The sequence below is a fragment of the Falco peregrinus genome, chromosome 5 (genome assembly GCF_023634155.1).
Source record: "Falco peregrinus isolate bFalPer1 chromosome 5, bFalPer1.pri, whole genome shotgun sequence".
Taxonomy (NCBI): domain Eukaryota; kingdom Metazoa; phylum Chordata; class Aves; order Falconiformes; family Falconidae; genus Falco; species Falco peregrinus.
This window is the reverse complement of record NC_073725.1, coordinates 86,825,910-86,846,574: the sequence shown is the minus strand read 5'-3', so window position 1 is coordinate 86,846,574 and position 20,665 is coordinate 86,825,910. Positions and strand designations below refer to the sequence as shown.

Genomic DNA, 20,665 nt, shown 5'->3' with positions numbered 1-20,665 from the left:
CTCCAGGCAAAGGGAGGTTGGATGTCTTTGCCCCAGGGAAGTGGGAGTTAGTTACTCTTCCAACACTGCCAAGTGAAAATGGAAATCCTCCAAGCAAGTGCTGTCAGCTCGGGGACTCCAGAAATAAATGCGCTGTTAATAACTCCTCCAAGGAGATCTCCGGCGAGGAAGGCAAGATGCCCCCCTGCCTGGGCTGGCTCCACTGCCTGTGCAACTTCTTCAGGGGTTGTTTTTCCCATGAGAAATAAGGACAGAAGGTTCAGCGTCAACACCAGGTTTGCTACCACAGGCGTGCAGCATGCAGCCACGCGTGGCCACTTTGATCCAGAGCCAGTTTGGCCAAGTAGATTTGAGCAGGTCAAAATTCTGTCCCTGCACAAAACAGAACTACGGACTCAGGAGAGCAGCCAGAAGCTGCCCTTTATGTGTCATGGCTCCTCTGGGCACGGACACTCCCAGAGGAAAGGCGAGAAAAAGTGCATTTTGTTTGGAGGAGGGGAGGAAAGGCTTCCCAAAAGACTCCCGTCTCTTTTTCCCTGAGCCTCCAAAACACCCTTCTCAGCTCTGCTGAGGAAAGGCATCTTATAACAGAAGAAACACCAAAGTGATCCAAGACACCAGGTCGTCCCGGTGCAAAGCCCACCCGGGCTGTGGGGAAGGTGCTGTGCTGTGTTTGCCCATGTAACCGCCACACAAACCACCCATCCAGGAGCAACTGCTGGGCTCCACGATGCTTAGAAAGGCTCACGTGCACCCTGCTGCCCGAGGGGAACATCTGGGGCACAGAAACGGGGCAATAGCTGTTGCATAGACAAACACAGTACAGGAGGGATCAGAGGTGGACTTTGCTGAGGTCCCATCCATCTGCCATGGCTGTGTTTTGTTTTCCCTCGAGGACACCAGTAGGTAATGCTACCTTCTGTCTACTGCATCCCAGATCAGAGGTTTTGTTAAGCATGACTCCAGTAAGGCTACAGAATCAGTAGTATTTGCAAAAAGGTCAAATCTGTTGGAGCCACTCTGTGGTGCACATCTCTGCACCCTCTCTGATGTCCCCTAGACTGAAGCCCACCAGGGTCCCCCTCGGGCACAGAGGAAAATGGGTTTCTCTCTCCTTCCCACGTTCCTACCTGCAACACGTAGCCCTCCCGGGCGCTCTGCTCCCGTCCCAGTGCCACTTTCAGCTGGTCCTGCAGGTGCCGGTTCTGCTCCAGGAGCTCCAGGGCCTCCTTCTGCTTCTGCTCCAGCTGGAGGGACACAAACAGGGACAGTATCCAGGGAGTGGGCAGGGGGTTGGCCATATGGAGCAAGCAGCTCGGAGGGGATGTGGAGCAGAATGAACGGGACTTCGGATGGCACCGCTACTTTGCTCTGCTCTGGGATCTGGATTTCATTTTGCCAGGCAAAATCCCTCCCCCCCTGAAAGAACTACGTTATGAGTTAGTTTACTTTCTAAAGGCTCACTGCAGCAAAGGATGAACGGCACCAGCTCGTGCCAGGCGGGACCCTGGCAAATCCCAGCCTGCTTCAGATCAGCGATACTCCTGATTATTGCACGCCTGCACCCCTTTCATTCCTGCTAATATACCTTAATCCCAACTAACAACAACCTTTGTTACCCCAGCCATGGACCTCTTCCAAGTGAGCTGAGTCTCCTCCTTCCTTTTCCCAAAATCCTAAGATTGTTTGATGTAGGCTCCACAAAAAGGGAACCTTTGTGGTGCGTGCTACAACTCTGCTACAGCCAGTTTACAGCTTTGTAGACATAACTGCAGACGCAAATCTCTGCAGCTGCAGAGCCATGCAGAATTACGAGCCTGAATTCAGAGCCTGGTCCATGCCCGTCAGTTGTACCCATCCCATCAGAGCAGGCTGGCTAACAGCCAGCAGGGGTGGGGGCTGGGAGGGGGTAATGAAGTACCACTCTTGCAAGAACAGCCCTGTTTGCAACCGTGGGAACATGAAAGCTGCTGGCAGGGCTGAACGGGAACGGATGCGGATCTGTGCCCTGCCAGCTCCCCAGGGGACTCCACAGCATCCCTACTCGTTGCTATTACAAAGCAGGAATAAATGCAGCTTTTTGAAGCCTTGCTCAGGCTTCCTACAGTTACTGCAGTGGCCTGAAGGCCATTTCAGCAGGCAGCCTGCACCCCACACATGCCGCTTTACCTCCTTCTCCAACAGTGTGGTCAAGTGCTGCTTTGTCAGCCCCTCGTCCCGGTCTTCAGCGTGGGCGAGGTGCAGGGGTGTGATGGGGATCTGCTTCTCCTCCCGCAGCGGGGTGGTCTCCACCTGGTGCCAGCGCTGCTCAATCTCTACGTGGACATTCTGCAGTTTGATGTCTGCTGGGACGGGCAGGATCCGGTCCACCTCCATCCTTAGTGCCTCTTCTGACCCTGCCCCGTCCACAGTATCGATCATCTCAAAGCGCTTGCGCCTCTCCTCACGCCGCCGGGCCCGCTCCCGCTCCAGCTCTCCCGGGTCGGCGTCGGTGGCACCAGTGTCCCTGGGGAAGGCGGCAGAGCCGCTACTGGAGGAGTCTGCAGCGTTTGCACGCTCCTGCACCAGGGCTTGCTGGATGGGGCGAAACTCAGCCCAGTCAAAGGTCTTGGACCGTCCTTCTCGCCGGCGCTCGCGGGCACGGCTCCGCTTCTGCTCCGGGTCCAGCTCAGCTTGCTCTGCGTCTGGCTTCTCGCTCGGCTTTGGACCAGTCTCGAAGGAAGAGCTTGTTTTACTTTTCTCTTCCGGCAGGGAGCTGCGAGGACAGAGAGAGGGTGAAGGAAGGCGTCAGTGGGTGCTCAAGTTGGCCAGGCGCTCCCACGCATGCCTCAAAGAGCTGGGTGGAAAGGGGCTGCTGGAAGCCCAAGCCAATACCAGGTGGGTGCCCCCCTACCCCTCCGTCCCCTCGCCCCTCAGGCGCAGGAGCCACCGCTGCCCTTCCCCGGGGTCACGCTGGTGCGCAAAGCCTTGGTGCAAGCAGCCCCGGCTGCTCCCCAGCACACCCCGGCCCCCGGCGAGCGGCCGATCCCGACCTCGCTCCTCCTTGGCAGCCACCCCGGGGCTAGGGACCACGACCCAGCAGCCCCCCACGGCTGAGGCACAACCCTGAGCTGTCCTGCCAGGTGGGGAAGAGGCTTCCAAAGCTCCTGCGGCACCAGCCGGCTGGCCAGCCGCCCGCCTCCCCGGCTGCGGGGCTCCATGCACACACGCCGGTCACCGCGGCCATAGTCACGTGCTGGCAGGGAGGATGCCACCAGTCCCACCAAAGTCGGTCTGGCTTCGGAGCTGCGGGGTGGAGAAGCACAGAGCAGCTCCCACAGGTCTTGGGTAACAGGGGGAAGGTGCTCCTTGAGCTTGCCAAAGTCGGGGTATTAACGGGTCGAAAACTTCTCTGTGCCGCTATCTGCACTGAAGGCACAGACCTCCCCCGGGGAAACCTGCCTGTGGGCAGCACGGGCAGCACGGGCAGCCACCCCGGCACAGGCGTTGCACGCCGTACGCACAGTTGTTGGTGCAGCAAGGAGAGCAAGAGTTACTCAACACACCGTGGAAGTCACTGAAAATGTCGATTTCTCAAGCAAGGAATGATTTTTAGTGCTGAGTTAGAGGGTGGTGGGTTGAGAGGGGAGACATACTTGTCAAGCAAGGGAAGTTAACAGGGGAAGGCAATACCGTTTCCAAACCTACAGATAATCCATAATGCAGTATTAGCTTATTAAACGTAGACATGCCAGCCTTGTAACATGCAGATCAAAATTAAAAAAGAAAACAGCAGTATGCTAAGTTGGCAGAAGCCCGTTCTGAGGGAGCGGCAGGCATTTGCTGAACCCTCTTTGCTATCAGAAGCCCCCGAGATGCCTCCCGAGGTGCAGCCTTGCCGCTCAGGCTGACTTCTGGCTCTCCCTGCTGCCAGCACCACCACGGCATCCCTCCGGGCTTCAGCCTCCAGTGCAGCCTTGACAAGCTTTCTAGAAGGGTGCAGTGGGAAGAGCTGGAAAGCAGCTCCCCGGGCCCTTTGCTGCAGGCACATCACCGCTAACGGGGCTCTGACCCACGGGACCGCATGCACCGAGACTGCCGCGACCGGGAGGGAGCAGCAGCAGCATAGCTTCTCCTCCTGCCTCCGTAACACACCCCAGCTCCTGCAGCCAACAACCTCAGGTATGTGCATACGCCCAAAACAAAGAATGGAGCAGAAGAGATGACTCTGCATGGGTCCAGGGCTAGTATCTTCCGATGCACCACAGGCTCAGTAGAGCTGGGTTTCAAGAAACTCTGGCAGTTACAGGCTAAAACCAGCTCAGAGAGAATTCCTTCTTCAGCTCTGTCACTTGCAGCTAATAAAATAAACCCAAAAGGCACCACGATGGAAACCACCTTGCTCCTCAGCCATTAGAAGATATTGCACGACTCCAAAGCCAGGCACTCAATCTGGAGTCAGTTAGCGATTAGAGCTGCATTTTAAATAAGTAAAGCGGGGAAGAGGTTGAGTCTTAAAATGGAGCAGAGCACTAGGAAATACAGGGTGTCCTGGGGCCCCTCGGATGTTGTTGAGAGACAGAAATTACACTGTTCTAAAATACCCGTGGAAGAATCTCAGCATTTCTGGAGGCAGCATCTCTCGCGAGCTCCTTTCTCCTCTACTGCTTCCCAAAGGGCACGGGATGTGTGTCAGGGAGCGGAGGGGCAGCCACTGGGAACTGAGTGAAGAGACTCAGAAGGCTGACCCGAAGTGTCTCGCTTCATCTCCCGCAAGTGCCCCATGGCAATTAATTCTGCTTAAGCATTTCACGTCTCCGCCATCCCAGACAAAATGAAGCCACATCACAGGGGAGGAGGGGGTCTTGGCCTCATAATGGTATTTATAGGTCAAAACAAAAAGGTTTTATCTTTTAATACAGGTGGCTGCGGGAGTGGTGCGAGCTGAGCACGCCGTGGCAGTGTGCAAGAAGCACACGAAGGCTGCAGGGAACTGGGGGAGCGCTGGGGAACTCGCACCGCAGCTGCGAGCTGAACAAGGACCCAGCGCTGAAGCAGCCACCTTCTTTCTTGTGGCTATTTTATACCTGCGCGGTCATCGTCAGCAGAGTGTAATTAAGTGTCTCTGCAGACTGCAGGGCACTGCTGAGGACAGGGAACAGCACAGCATCTGCCCCCACCCCAGGTGCTGACGCACACAGCAATATAAACAGTAATTAGGACTCGAGCAACCGAGAAAACGTGTGTTTGGCTCGGTGGAGACATGGCAGTGGGTTAATGAGAGCCACAGGAGAGGGCGGCAGGAGTGTGCAGAGTCAGACTGGCCCCAGGGATGGGGTGAACACCGCTGCCCTCCCGGCACAGCCCAGCATCCACACTGACTTCCCTCTTGCACCCTGGCTGCGCTCTGCAGACATTCACCACCTCTCCATCACGAGCCTTTGGCAGTCTGTCCTTTGGCTTCCCAGCAGCCCTGTTCCCAAGCCGCTCCCCAGGTGTGGGTGTTAATGACGTGCCCCAAGCCAGGCGGGACGGGCTGGGATCCCCCGGCACACGGCAAAGGGCTTGTGAGCAGGCAGCAGGTGAACACAGCCCTGCTTCACACACGGCACAGCCCTGCAGCTCACAGCAACAACTCAGCAACGTGACTAACCCACGCCAGACCCTACCCCATCTACAACCAGCTCAGTGGAAAACACCAGAAGCGCACCCTCTTCTTCCCCAGCTGGGGGACTGAGAGTCACCTTCTACTTATGCAGCGTAACAAGTTACTGCCCAACTGGTACCCACGCTTGGACCCTCCCACGAGGGTGAGCCAAGTCAAACCACTTCATGTGGGCTTGGGGCAGATGCAAAGACAGTGAGCACAGGACCACCGTGCTGCAGTAACCTGTTAGGCTATAAATACAGCTGGTTCTTTACAGGCAGAGAGGTCCCCTCAAATCTCCTTGGTCTTCATCTTCATATCTAGTCACATCGGAAGATACCAGTGTGGGAAAATCAAGTGTCAAGACCAGGTTGCTTCTTCCCTTCTCTCTGGCTTTTATTTAAAGACAAAAAAAAAAAAAAAAAGGGGGTGGGGTGGGGAGGAGGGGGACGGCGAAAAAAGAAAGAAAAATAAATGGAAACTGCAGGCCTTCCCATCCGAGGTGCAGAAAGGAGGAGCATGCAGTGAATCACGAGATATACAAACCACAAAACGTTAATACAGGAGAGAACACAGTTTTCCAACCTGGGCTTCAGCACGGATAGTTTCAAAGAGAAGTTTTTCCTGGGATTGCATGGAAATCAAACATACACAGGAGTGAGGAGAGAGGTGGCTTCCCCGAGACCCCCACGAGATCCACCAGAGCTCGGGCAGGGCTGGGAAAGAGTGGCTGAGTGCCAAGCGGGATGGGGAAGGAGAGGCTGGAGCATCTCCAGGTCAACAGCACCAGGTGAGAAGAGCCATTCCATCAACGCTGGGACAAACCTGGCAAAAACCTGCTCGTTGCAGCTACGGTAAGGACAGGAGATGGAGTTAACGGTGCGGCCGTGTCCACGAAGCCTGTAAGAGGTGGCCCGTACGAATGTGGCTGGCACGGTTAGCTGTGAGGTCAAACACCCTTCACCCGCAGCCACAAGCGCTCACAGAAGGTACTCTGTGAAGCAGGGGGTCCCTTCCTCTGGCACTGACAGCAGGAGGAGACGCGAGCATTACTAAGGCACAAGGGGAAACAAGCTGCGGCAGCTATCTGGAAGATCAAAAGAGGAGGGAAGACGATCTGCTGGCTGGAGTTTAAAATATATCAGAGCCAAACAGCTTCTAAATTGAACCCTGGGCTCGTGCTGCCGTGACCCGTGGAGGGGATGGGCAGCTCATGCTGAACAGTAGCCAGAGGAAAGGGGGAACCCAGCACAACTGAATCCAAGTGGTTTCACAATACCTGGTGGGAATCCAGAGGAGCCTTGATATAGGAACAGTATTTCATATTCCTATGCACAAATTAAAGCCACATTTTCAACCCTCTTTGAAATCTGCACGCGTAAGAGTAACTCAGCATATCAGCATCCCCACAAAGCGTATCCAAATTAAGCCCAGAGAGAGGGATGTGAGAACGCGCTGCAGCTTCCAGGAACAGACAGGCTCGGAAAGAGGGAAGAAAAGGGATAAGGGAAAAATTACTCCTGCATAGCAAACCAGACAAATGCAGGGGCTGCTAAACTCCCCCCTTTACCTTGTTACATCAGGAGCAGTGGTGGGGCGGACGTGCTTCATGATGGTCTGGATCCAGTTGCGACGAATGCCCGATGTCATGGCGGAGAGGGTGAACTCCCCTTCCTTCGTCTGTGGAGAGCAGGATCAGCTCAGAGCAGCCGATTGCAGACACCAGCACCTTCCCACCCCCCGCCATACCACCCTGCACCCAGCCCTGAGCACCCAGTGTGGGGCACTGCTTGCTGGCTGCATGGAGACCGCAGCCAGCCCCTCCATCCCGCAGCACACAGTGGGAATTAGCATTTCTCAGCAACCAGGCCAGTTTTGGCATAGCTGAGATCCTAAGGTAGACACAAAACCTTCCCATTCCCTCTTGCTCTTCCCCCAGCCAAAAAACTGGCTCTCCAACCCAAGGCTGCAGCTCTCTGGAGCACTGTGGGTGATGCCGAGTGGCCTCTCTTAGGTGCCACGGACGAGCATCTCCAAGTGGCAGCACAGCATGAGCCACCAGATCAACTGTCCTGCAGCCAGACTCTTCCTCAAGTTTTCCTTACGTGGATCTGGAAGCCGTAGTTTCGCTGAACCGGGTACTCGGTAACATCGTAGCATGTGGATAAATCAATTTCTCCATCCAGGTCAGCTGCCTGCAGAGGGAAGAGGTAAAATAAGCCATAATGCTTTGCAAGCCCAAAGCACGGTGGGCTCACAGGGAGGGAAGCAGCAGGTCCTCAAGAAGCACAAAGCCCTGAAGGGCGATGCTCCAGGACCTTGACATCTGGGAAGACAACCCATCAGGATCAGTTTGGGAGCACCTGTGGCTCCCCTGGATGCAGAGCGATGGGTAAACACCGATGGGGAAGACAATTACCTCCTCTGCCACGGAATCCCGGTAGTATCTCAGGCTCTGGTCAGTCAGCACAAACCAGTGCTTCTTCCACTAGGGAACAACCAAGACAGAGCAATGACAGTCCTGCACCTTCCCAAGCAGCGGGGCCTGAGCAGCCTGTCACAGGCCACCCAGCAGAGACATCCCGCAGGGAGGCAGCTCACAGCCTCTCCCCTCCCAGCTCCACACCCGGCTTCACCAACAGGCCCCCCAGGGGCGAAGGGGAGACCCGGACAGGCAGCAATGCAAGGGACACCATGATGGTTTGCACCTCCAGGACCCTGATTTCCTCAGCACCGCTGCACCGGCAAAGTGCCAGACCCCCGGCAGCACCAACCCTGCGTGTGGCAGTGAAACACGGTGAGAGCCACGGGGGCAGCCGGAGCCTTCCTATTAGCTCTGCTGGCAAGGATGACGCTTTTAGTGATTGCACTTAACACCCTGGAGGGACTTTTTTTAAAAAAACCCCAAAACTCAAGAGTAAAACATTCATGCTGCAGATGAAGCAGTAGAATGAACGAAGAACCTAGGAACTGGGCTGGAGCCTGTTCTTGGCCCTTGCTCTACAGGAATATGCCTTCTGCACACTCCCGGTGAGGCACAGGCTTACCCAAGGCAGTTTCAGCTAACAAAGCGCTCGCTCCAGCAGCTGATTCTCCCTCTGGCTGCCTACAGCCCCAGGGCACAGCACACCAGTGGGGACACTCAGCAGAGCCCTGGCCACGGTGCTCACAGCCACGGGCAAGGTGCCCTCTCTCTTCCTCCATGGGCTGAGCAGGAGGGAAGCAAATCCAGGGAAGGGGCAGTTTGCAACCAGCCAGGGCACCCACGCTGCCTCGGCACACTGCCTGTCTCTGAGCCTTCGATAGGGCGGCACATCCCACATTCCTCCGGGAATGGACAGGAGGAAAGCGGCAGTGGCTGCTTCCCAGTGCCAACTCAGAGACATTTATTTATTTCTTGGCCTTGTCTTTTCTCCAGCACTCCAGAGACCTGATCTGAGCCTCATTACTGACGCCAAAGAGGTTGCTGGGTCGCAAGGGAGATGAGCCTAATAGAGAACAGGAACTTGAAACCAGTGCTGCTATTCAAGCTGCCCTGGCTCCCTAGAAACCCACGACACAATATCCAGCTGTGGGGCTTTGAAATCTCCCCGGGACAGAGAACCAGCTATTCCTGCTCCGAGACAAACACCGTTTGCACAGGGCTTGCACGCAGCCACTGCTGCCTGGCTCCAGAGAGTTGTACAAATTCCCTGTCAGTGTTCTGCCCAAGCACCTACAACTGGTTTCTCCCACTTGGAGCATCATTTTGAGATGTCAGAGAGAGCATCAGCCGCCAGAAACCAGGACTCTCACCTGTCCGTCCTCGTACTGCTTTGTCAACCAGCCCTTCTTGAAGTTCAGCAGGTCGGGCTGCAAGAAAGGAGAGAGGCGATCAGAGGGGTGGGAAGCATTTGTGCCCAAAAGACAACAGCAGCGGCTCGATAAAACACAGCGCAGCAATAAAAGAGGCTAGCAACAGTTTCATTAATAGAACTGTAGAATAGTTTGGGTTAGAAGGGACCTTTAAAGGTCATCCAGTCCAAACTGTATCATTGCACTGCGTGGTGGCTAACCGTTTGCTCCCAGAACAAGAGAGACCTGCTGTATGGTTTATTCAGGCTGTTTCCTTCCTAGCGTTTCTCTTGCAATTTCCTACTGCTACACCAGCATTACAGATGAAGGGAAACAAGGAATTGGCAAGACCGCAGGCAGTTTTGTCCCTCTATTATATATTATGAACGAAAAACTATGTGCTATCGAGGGAGCGGACAGACGCCAGCCTGAGCAGCCTCGGCTGTGATGCGGCTGCAGGCAATAAACCCACCAAGCCCCACCAGGACCTGCGGACGAGGCAGTGATAAGCCACGAACAAACTATAGAGAAAATTGCATTTGCAATGAGTACGTCCATCTCTGAAGGTGGCTGTGAGAGCTGGGAATCCTGATCTTAGCCCCAACCTATCCTGCGAGTGCAATACCACCACCCACCTGCTTCTTCCCTGCCAAAGTGCAGGTGGGTTCGTGCTCTTGGGGTCTGGGTCCTGTTAAAGCCCTTTCCTGTACTGCAGGAGAGCGTCAAGCAAATAATCTACATTTTGGATCAAAAATAACTGGCTCCCAACCATGCACTTTGCAGAGAAGGAAAACAGAAGGATTGCAAGAGTTACAGTTTTTCACAGGCTTGTTATTTATCAACTAGGAAGAAGCACAGGGCAAGAATCTTCCACAAAAGCAGATAAATCCCTCTTTAGCAGCATTCATACTACTTTACTACACCTCTTGGTTTTCTCCAAAATGTAAGCAAACCTGTAGGAGCATCCATGGAGGAACGGTGCTGCTAAGCAGTATATGCATGTGTTTCAGACTGGGCTGCAGCGACATGCTACAGAAGCACTGGAGGGGGAAGGTTTCTCCTGCAGGTCCTGCTCCTCCACAGAAACCCAGCTGCTTTCCCCGAGTGCTCGGGCAGGCAGGAGAGCATGGGCTTTGCCTGAAGCTGCAAAGCTGCTGAAGCATGAGAAGTTTGGGACCAGCTGCCACTGCAGGGTGTAGACATTAGAAACCCAAAACAGATGAAGCACTTGATGGAAGAGATACCCACGCAACACAAGCCACAGCTACGGAGCCTAACAAGGGATGAACTCTCCCTCAGCTTTTATCCTGATGGAAAACTGATCTGATCTGACACAGAGAACCCAATGGGTAGGGGAGAGTCTTGCAATCACCGCTGCAAGCCAGCAGGCGTGCACATTTTTCATATGTTGCCACTTTTATAACAGGAGTGGCACAATAAAGGTGTACTTAATGCCAAGGAAAAGGTTTTCTTCCCACTGACTGCATAATTTTCTTGTCTTCACTAGATGATGTGCTTTGCCATTTAACGTGCACTTACTGCACCTCTTTATTACCACCAAGAATTTAAAAATCACTCTTGTGGCTGTACAAGTCTACATGAAAAGCTACAGAAATGCCAAGCTACTGCATTTTTCTGAGAAGTCCTTGAACAGAAGCTGTCCATCCACAAAAAATGCAGCTTGTATTTACAATAGGTCTGTAATCTTTTTGAGAGATTAGCACGTGTATTTATTTTGTTCCTACAGAAGGGCGGTGAGAGGATAGCAATTTTGTGTTTGCTCTGTACTGTTTGCCTCCAGGTCTGGTGAGCATTTGAAATATGCAAAGGGAGGAAAGCTCAGGAGGGCAGGTTCAGCCCTTCCTCACAGCCTTCGTCCCACTCACACCCACTTGCAACTGCACAAACATCAAGGAAGAGGCATTAGAAAGCTGGGCCACGTTAGCTCTCTGAAAATGCATCAGTCATGACCCAGCACCTGGTCTGAGTCCAGAAAATTGCACTGACCCTCTGCTGAGCTGGAAATGCTGTGCTGCAGTCTCTGCCAGTTCAGGGGGACAGCACAGGGCAAAGAGGGGCTCTGGCCAGGCGAGGTGACCCAACATCTCCAGGGTGACCTACAGAATTAGGGTCTGACATACCAAGCAAAGCACTGAGGAAACGGAGCAATCCAGAGGAAAACAATTAGCAAAACGGGGATCTGCTTTCCAAGCTGCTGCTGTACTTTAAGGAAAAGGACTCCTCGCCAGACTCTGCATTTTAATTTCTGCAACAGTAGAAGGGAACAGGCGAAAAACACAGCTCTCCCCCCGCTGAGCCCCTGTGACTGTCAGGGTCAGTCACACCTGATTCAGGTCACTGAAACCTGCTCCAAATCTGAGTCCATCCCATGTCCTACGTGCTGGCTTTGGTGAAAGCAGCAGACAATCCAGTTTTCTCTGGACCTGCCTGGGAAAGGCCCCTCACAGCCTCCCCCACCGCAGAGGACATGGCCCTGGTAGCTCACCGTCATAGAGGACTCTGTGGACCTTCTGTCCAGTGACTTTGCCCGGCGATGCGGGGACAGAGGAGATGCAGACACATCCAGGATGGCGCCCACAGCTGCACCTTCGCAAGCGAAGTCCTGTGTAAACAGCATTAGCCCAGAACAGTGCAGGAACTAGGACAGCAAGTCCCACTCTCTTGGCTCATGGCACAAAAATCCACATTATTTAAGGGGCATCTCAGGCTCAGAACAAGTGTCATTTCATTGGCAATACTTATTTTTTTGTCCTTTCAGGCATTAATTTGTTCCCAATATACCTAACCGTATCTGGGACTCTGAAGATTGCCTGTTTCTTTTGTTACTTCACCCCATCCTGATGTGTCCTGCCACGCCAGATCTGAAGTTTCCCTCTTTCTATTTTGGAGGAAGGAAAAAAAAAAAAAAAAAAAAGACAACCTGATTTCCCACTCTGATCTGCAGCTGGGCCAAGGAAGCGGAGCAGCAAGCAGCAAACCAGCGCAGACTGAGCACCCACAGCGGTTTGGCTCCTGCATGTGCCTGCCTGCGACTCCAGATCCCCTGCTCCACACAGGGACAAACCCTATAGCTAAACCCTATAGCTAAACCCTCTGTGCTGGGCTGCCGGGTCCCAGGTGCCATCCTCCAAACCCCACGGTGAGACCTTGGCTGAGCAGCTTACCCGTTTCCGTGGGAAAACCCTCTTCTCGCTCCTGCCCTGCCGCGTCTCGCTGGAAAGGCCAGCCCCGGCCGACACATTCGTTTCCATGTGCTCCGCGTTCTCAATATCTAATGCCTCAAATTTTTCAATTACCTGGGATCGCCTGGAAAACAGAGAGAAAGGGGAAACCAAAGGCGGTTTAAAGACCAGAACAGCAACTGTGTTGAGCTGTACAATCCCACAAATGTAAGGCTGCAGAATTACTCGACCCAGTGTTCGCTCACACTTGGCTTTGGGTCCCTGTTCCTCTGCAAGCTCCAGCATGCACAAATCCAGGGCAAAACACCCCGATCTGACATGTATCATTCTACCCATGGCCAAAGTGGGGAAAAACCTCATGCTACTCAGCTCAGAATAGTATTTCCTTAAATATTTAGAAAACCCTTGCAAAACCAGCAGTAACTTTTTACTTGTATATTTTACAGCCCTTTGAGAAGCAAGGATTATTGAACAGCTTTGACTTAAGCTTTGTCTTTACTCCCTAGCACTGCAGCTGGTGACGGCCCCCCAGGCCACAGAGCAGAGACACATCAGACCAAGCTGGGGTGCAGAGGTAACGGGTGGCTACGGGTTCACTGCAACAGCACCCTGCAAAACCTCAGCCCCACGCAGGTAACCTCCCCAGTGCTGCACTGAGTAGATGCCTCCAGACAACGGGTCTGGCTTGCAGGCTGTGCCAGCTGAAGAGGCATGAAGAGATGAGGAGCAATCTGTGCAGGCACAACAGGGCACCCCCTGCAAAACCCCAGGGCTCTACCCTCCTCCTCAAACTGGTCTGCAAAGCCAGTATGAACAGCAGGGAGCACAATGTGGGCTCTCAAACAGCACACCTTGGTGGCCCATCGCACCACGGCACTTATGTCTCCAAGGATGGAGGAGAACTATGAAAAAATGTGGATGGAGCTGGAGCCAACCCCGGACCAAGCCTACATGGGATGCTCCTAAGAAGGAGCAAACAACAAACCTTTGCAGGTGGAATTAAAAGCACCGTTTCAGCATGAAAAATTGCTCACTGACCCACAGGTGAGGAAATACTGGATTTTTCAAAGGACCTGCTGGTGTCTATGCTTGTGTGTCCAGCGGTTCGGGGGCAGGTATCAACCTCAGGGCTTTAATCACAACCTGGGAACGTGCAGCAATAGCCCACCACCAACATACCCCCCCAGCTGAGCTCCAAGCTGTGAGGTTTAAAGCTCAAAACCTCCCTAAAAAGCTCAGTCCGAGTGTGTTCCTGAGGCACAATTTGGACCCACGTGTGCCGCACCTAAACTCAGGGCTGCTTGCTCCGTGTGAACCTCTAACGTGCATGAAAATCACAATGGCAACCACATGAGGGGAAACAGGTTATTGAAAAAATCGGTTTTAACATTTCCCACAAAAAGGAACACCAGGTTAAGGGCTCAAAAATCACGAGATGTTCAGTTTTCAACCAACATTTGCACCAAATTCTGTAAGTGAGACAAAAGTCTGAGCCTATCACATCCCCCAGCGAGCTGGGGGCCCCCACTGCTGCTCAGAGAGAGGCTGCCAGGACCACGCACCGAAGCCCATAACCAAAGAGAAGGGACAACATTGGTGGGGAAGACTTTGCTTTGTAAATTCCAATCTCTCTGATGTTTTTATGAGACATCTATTCAGCCCCTGCTGCCTCCCAGTTTGCAGACTGGGAGTGGGCAGATCCCGGGCTCATGCAGAGCTCTCAATCCCCTTGGGATGTTCTGCTCAGGAGATGTCCATTCGTGTAAGCCAGCCGACGGAGAACTGTTTTGGAGTCACGATTTTTTAACGCTTTTTACACTGGCCCAGCCTTCTCTGAGTCTCAGTTTAGAAGGGAGTAAGAGGTCCATGAATTAACATTGTCTGTGCCCTATTAGGTGTGTGCCTGAAGAAAAACAAATCAGGAGAAAAAAAATAAAAAACAACCCAACCAAAAACCATAAAACAAAATTAAAAGCAGGTTGATTTCTCATGAAAGGGGCTGCACCACCAGGTTGTTCTACGGCTTGAGATTGAGATGAGATGGTAGCGAAGCAGGCGAAGTAAAGGTGGACACGTCACACAGCAACACAGCAGGAGAAGGTGGAGAGCAACAAGACCTGGAAGAAAACAAGGCTGGAAAATGAATGAACAGAAGAGGAAATTATATATCTGCATCTACATACAAAACAAAATCAAAATCATTCCAGTAATTTGTCATTGAAAAAGGGAGGAGAAAAATAAATCACTGCAACCAAATCACAGCCCCAAGGGTTAATATTATCCAGATTACAGGAAAGAATCATATATTTTTTTTTCCTTTAGCTCAATGTTTCAGAGAGGCTACTGCTAGAGATCCTGGGGGGATGGGGAGGGGAAGGGCTCTCCTCTCCTCCCCACCATGCCAAGGAGAGAGCTGCTCCCTCTGAAGAGCAGCTCTGTGTGGACCAAACAAGGCTGCGGACAGGTACGGAGACACATTTTAAAAGCTGCGGTGCCATTTAGTGCTTCCTCAACTAACAAAGCTCGTCCCAAGGAATTCCTCGGCCATGCAGGCTGTTAATCTTTTCCAGGCCACTAAACCCAAGCTGCAGATCTCAGCTGTTAGGTGGAGGGCTGCGTGCACTGGGAAGGAAAGCTATAAAGACCAGCACGAGCTATCATTACAGTGATTTTCTTTGATTGGAAGAAAGGGCTTGTTTTTATTGGATTCATTCATTATTTAAGAGCAAGAAAGACAGTGAGTGTCAGGAAAAGGAAGAGGAATTTCCCCAAAGGTCCACAAAAACCAAGAGGATAGTTTTACAAGAAAAAACAAACTATACTTGGGAGAGCAGGCACTCCTCTCTACGGGTAGAAGCAGCATTCAGAGCAGAGCCATACATTTCAAGAATTCAGAGAAGGAATTTGAGAAAGAAAAGTCTTTTAAGCTATTTCAGGCAGCTTTGCTATTTATGGAAGCTAGAGATACGCCTCAGCCCCCTGACCACGCTCCTACAGCAGATCCGGCAGATGCCAGAGCAGACTCTTGCCAGCATGCGCAGAACATGGGGTCAACCAGGAAAGCCACGGTTTTAGAGGCTGCATCCCTGGAAGTGTGCAAGGAAAGCCAAGCCTGCCACCCAGAAATTCCAGTGCTCCTGGGAGCTGCAGGAGGTGGACGAGCCTGCAGCCGCACACCCAGAGGAAGGGGCTCCGGGTCTCTGCACCCAAAGGACTCCCCACCCCGCTGGTGGTCTCCTTCCCAAAGCCGCTGGGATGTGCCAGGATTAATCCCTGCAGCTGCAGAGCCCTGCTGGGATAAATGGGGACGGATGCCTGAGGTGTGGGCAGCGGTGCTGGCAGCCCCGTCCTGCCGTGTGCCAGCAGAGGGAACTCGCACTCTGTCGCTCCGCCAAAATCCCAGCGATTATCTCCTGGTTTCTGATTCATGTTTGAGCGGCTGTGAGCTCAGGCGGCTGCATGGGGCGTGGAGCCAGCATCAGGTATAAATGGTCAACAGGGAAAATTTCCAGCACAGTCCTGCACTTAAGTCACGTAATACCTCTTACTGTAAGGGAACAGGACGAGAAGCCTTGAACAACGGCTTCATCTGGAGCTAAGCCTACAGGTGTGTCACTCAGGATGCAGCACCGGGTACCTAAAATTATTTTTTTTTCCATCCACAGCTCTGACACTCGCACTGATCATGGTAGGTAAACAAAACAAAAAAAAAGGGGGGGGGGGGGGCGGAGAACGAGCCAAAAATACCAACAGAATCAGAGCAAGCTTGTTTGGCTGCACCGAGGGATGAAAGGCAGATCTGAACGATGCCCGGCTGGCGCCTATGGGATTGGCATTCGGGCAAGTGATTTCAGGCAAGCGTTCCTGGACATGTTAGTGGGTTACTGAGAAGGATTATTAGAAATGGTGTTAGACCCAGGGGAAAAAGCTGACCCCACAGCATGGAAGTCAGTTATTGTATTTGCTCAACCTCAAACAGCACAGACTGAGCTCAGGGGAGAAAAATGACAGGGATATGTGGACTAAGTAAACTCAAATTTAAAAAGCAGCCAAGCCAAGCTGAGCAGGGTGCTGGTGAATGTTAATTCTCTGGTGGCACACTGGACTGCCTTGTTGTGCCCTGCCGAGCCCACCCACACACTCCAACACCCCAGCTCCAGGACACACGGCCTCTCCACCTGCCTGGACCAATTCCCAGGTTACCGGAGGAAAAAGCAAACGTGCCAGTCCCCATACACCGCCCGCCGAGCCATCCCTGCGCAGGGCACACTCCTCCAGGGCCACGGGCTGCAACCTCCAGCCAAACCCAGCCAAACCCTCCAGCGGGCAGGGAACCCTCGCCCTGCTCTGCCATCACCACCCTCGCAAATGAACACTGGACGGGCTCAGCGCCACGGGCAAGCACCCACGTGCAAACCTGGTGCAGCACCTGCTCCTCCCCCCACACCCGTCCTGCTCTGATAAAGGCCCTGGGCTGACGTAAGGGAATTTTTGCCAATATTGATAAAGCAAAAACACCTGGTAACAGCTCCAAGAGCCCAGCTGGGCTGGTAAAAAAGAGACTTTCCTTGGAAAAGGCACCCACCAGCAGGCAATGAGTGGGGCTGACAAAAGGACAGTCTCTGGCATCAGCTTCCTCTCCTGGGCCCTGTTATCTGCCTGTAAATCTGCTCCTCCCTGTCCTCAGCTGGCATATCCCAGCTCTGTTCTGGATCCCAGTGCTGCAAGATCCCCCCAGGGCTTGAGCAAGGGACCTCGGAGGAATGCAGGTGCTGGCCAGGGCATCCTGTGCAAGCAAACCCAGCAGGGACACAACCTCACCCACACCTGAGCCAACAGGCTGCACCAGTTCAGCCTACAAACCAGCACTCACCAGCCTCTTCCCAGCCCCAGCCCGGGTGACCAAGGGACCCATGTGGCATCCCTCTCCTTAATCCTGGGGAAGCCCCAATTCCTGAGGCAGAGAAAGTCAAACCCGTGCTCCTCTCTTTTATTTCCCATCCAGCACTCCCTGTGCAGGCTGTTGGGGCTGGGCTCAGTTTGGGATCCTCCTGCCGACCAGCAACACCAGTACAAAGTTACACCATGCTTCCCAGACCTGCTCCCAGCTCTCGGAAGCCAGGCTGGAAAACAATCCTTTAGGGGCTGGGAAGAAATGGAAGAGAAGCGCCTGCTGAAACCGTGCGAGAGAGAACATGCCCGGAGGAAAACCAGGGCAAGAAAATCAGACTGGCAGGCAGCCCTCTCGCCTGGGGCCTGTCTCCCGGTTTGCTCTGCTGCCTTCACTGCACAAATGCATCTTTCCCAGGGCAAGTCGAGCCTGTCCTTTGCCTCGCCTGGAAAGCGCCAAGCACGCCGGTGCGCAGTACAGGCGTGCGTGTGGACGCCCTCCCCATCCTCCTCCGCACTAAGCTGTTTTGCAGCCCGCTGCGCCCTGCCTTGGCACTGCACCCGCCTCTCCTCTCCCAGATTAATGCCATGACATTTTGAAACCTCTTTCAGCTCATTAGGCAGTTGCGTAACGCACCCGGCACTAACACCATTTAGAGAGCTAACCTAATTAATGGTACCAGCTGCCAGCGTGTGCCATGCCAGGGAGGGGACGGAGAGGGTGGGCTTGCTTGCAAATACAGCCACCAAACATCAACCATCTCAGCCAGCTGTCCCCGGAGCAGCCAGGCAGGGTGACACCCGCCTGCCGGCACTACTAAGGACATCCCAGCTCCTGGTCGGGGTGGATGGGCATCCTTAAACCCAGGAGCACTGTAATAAAAAGGGGCTTCACCCGGCAAATGCCACCTTCTCTGTCCAGGGCGGTGGTGGGGACACAGCTTTGCTGCCGTTGCAAGCATGCAAGGGGACCAGCCACTCATCCCTTACCTTCTCTCACTGCCAAAGAGCCGGGCCACTTCTTCTCTCCCAGGGCTACGGGCCCGGGTTCTCCGCTCTAGCCGCTTCCTCTCCACCTGGAAGGCCTCACGATTACTGATCCTAATGGCCTTGGGAACGTCGGCCAGGGTGGTGTACTGCCGGCTGGCTTTAAAAGAAAGGGGACGCCCCGATTTTTCAGCTCCCCTTCCTACATCTCTGCTGCTGGAGTCCTTGTGCATGAGACAACTGCTCTTCGAGTCCAAGGAGTTCAGAGAGAAGCTGTGAATCATTCGGTCGCCTGATCGGGTACCTGGGGAAGGAAAGGGCTGGGCATGCTCCTGCGAGGGTGATTTGGGATAACTGTACCTGTTGTTTGGGGTGCTGGGGCTGGGTGGGCTTGGTGGGGGCGGCAGCTGCTGCTCTTCCAGCTTCGAGTCTTGCTTGGTCTTCTCCAAGGAAAAGTACCCGCTCTCAACACGCGTCTTCCGCCCACAGTCTATCCGCTCTCCATTCATGGAGCTCTCGTCTAAGGGACAGAGAAGTCACTGCACTTGGTTTCAAGTCCAAGTTCCACTTTAACAAAGAACACCCCGATTCCACCCAGGACAGGGGCAGAAAAAAAGCAAAGACGGTTTGGGCCCCAGCCCTGTGCTGTGCCACCTCTTGCACCCTTGGCTTTTCGAACCTGGCCACCCCTCATGCCCATGGAGGTGGTGGGATGGTCTGCAGAGAACTGGGGATGCTGGTCCAACCCTTGGGTCAGACTTGCAAGGATGAAAGACCTAAACCTTCAAACCAAGAAAGGGACAGCTGCAGTCACCACTCTGCACCCACTGCCATCCCCATCCTTCCCAACCTGGCACTGGCCATGTCTCCGTGGGCACAAGGCGATGGACACCTTGCTCCTGGCAGCCACGAGTGGGTGGAAAGCATCCCCCCCTCCGAGTGGGCAGATAAAGGGAACGGCCGCAGCACCTGGGGTCTGCCCATGGCCCCAGCAGGAAGAGTCCCCAGCCCTATTGTTCCAAGCAGAACAATGCCACAGTCACAGCCTCTTCCAGGGACTCATCGGGGAGACCAAACACAAACAGGGCCCTGACGCGGGGCCCAGAGAAGGAAGCAGCACTCAGGGCTTGGCAGCCCCCCCAAACCCCAGGCTGAGCACAGAATGGCCCCGCACCCTCTGGGTGCCCCAGGCAGGGATTCAGATGGGTGAGAAAAGGCTTTCCCCACCCCAGCACAAGCACAGTGTTGCCTGCAAGGGCAGGCAGCCCCATCTCCCTGCTGGGGCAGAAATGGGTCCCACGCTGTGATTTTCCAGCATGTGAAGCAATTTTTTTCCTTTCTGAACTCCAGCCTCCAGGACCTTGCTCTGGTCCCTGCACAGCAGGGGGGTGGTCTGCCTCCCCCTCCTTGCTGGGATGCTCCAGGAACCAAATCCACAGAAAATTTCTCCGTCTACAGTGGTTTTCTGCCAGCTCAGCTACCCGAACCAGGTCATTGCAGCATCACACCAGTACTGGCACCCTGGTCCCTCACCTTCCTTGCTGTCCAGCACGGGATCCTTCAGGGAGCTGGCAGCCCCAGCCTGGCCTTGCACAGGGCTCTGCGCTGGGCTGATGCTGCTGCTCCCGTCCGCTTGGTCTTTGCCCCTCATTTCTTCCTGCCAAAGCGTGGACTTGGTGGCAGGGACCTTCTCTGCACTGGGGATGTTGCTGCTGGTCACGGCCATCTTAGCAGGACCAGGTTCCTAAAGAGAACAGGGGAGACAGCAGGGTTAGAGGGGTTTGTCCCAGCTCCGCACCCAGGGTCCCCATGGGGCTGTCCCTGGAGCCATGGGTGCCACACAGCTTGGGTGTTGCTCACAATGCATGCCACAACAGGACAGGGACAGGGACGGGGCTGCTCAGCCATGTGCCACTGCAAGGGGACAAGCTTGCAGGTGGAAACCCTGCCCCAGGGCAGCGCGTCAGGGGGACAGGACCTCTCTGGCCAAAGGGACCATCACCGCTCTTACAGTGAGAGAGGAGATGTCCCTCACTGTCCCTCCCTGGGGAGGGCTCCTCAAACCAGCTGCACCTCCCCACGCATCCAACTGGGAAAAGATCCAGAGTAAAGGCAAGCTGGTAAG

At 54.1% G+C, this 20,665-nt stretch overlaps 1 protein-coding gene across 8 annotated transcripts in view; it reads right to left on the bottom strand.

Annotated features, from left to right (window-relative positions):
- MPRIP (myosin phosphatase Rho interacting protein) overlaps positions 1-20,665 on the bottom strand; it is an 81,973-nt gene that overhangs the window by 17,580 nt on the left and 43,728 nt on the right. For 3 of the 8 annotated variants that reach the window (XM_055806771.1, XM_055806772.1, XM_055806770.1), the window contains exons 6-15: positions 20,074-20,284; positions 18,544-19,060; positions 12,646-12,787; positions 11,967-12,083; positions 9,422-9,478; positions 8,046-8,114; positions 7,732-7,821; positions 7,197-7,306; positions 2,170-2,755; positions 1,131-1,247 (exon numbers count right to left, since the gene is read on the bottom strand). In XM_055806771.1, coding sequence (XP_055662746.1) covers positions 1,131-1,247; positions 2,170-2,755; positions 7,197-7,306; positions 7,732-7,821; positions 8,046-8,114; positions 9,422-9,478; positions 11,967-12,083; positions 12,646-12,787; positions 18,544-19,060; positions 20,074-20,284 — 2,016 coding nt within the window. The remainder of the gene's footprint in view (positions 1-1,130; positions 1,248-2,169; positions 2,756-7,196; positions 7,307-7,731; positions 7,822-8,045; positions 8,115-9,421; positions 9,479-11,966; positions 12,084-12,645; positions 12,788-18,543; positions 19,061-20,073; positions 20,285-20,665) is intronic. The other 5 variants (XM_055806775.1, XM_055806776.1, XM_055806777.1 and 2 more) reach the window with 3 other exon arrangements.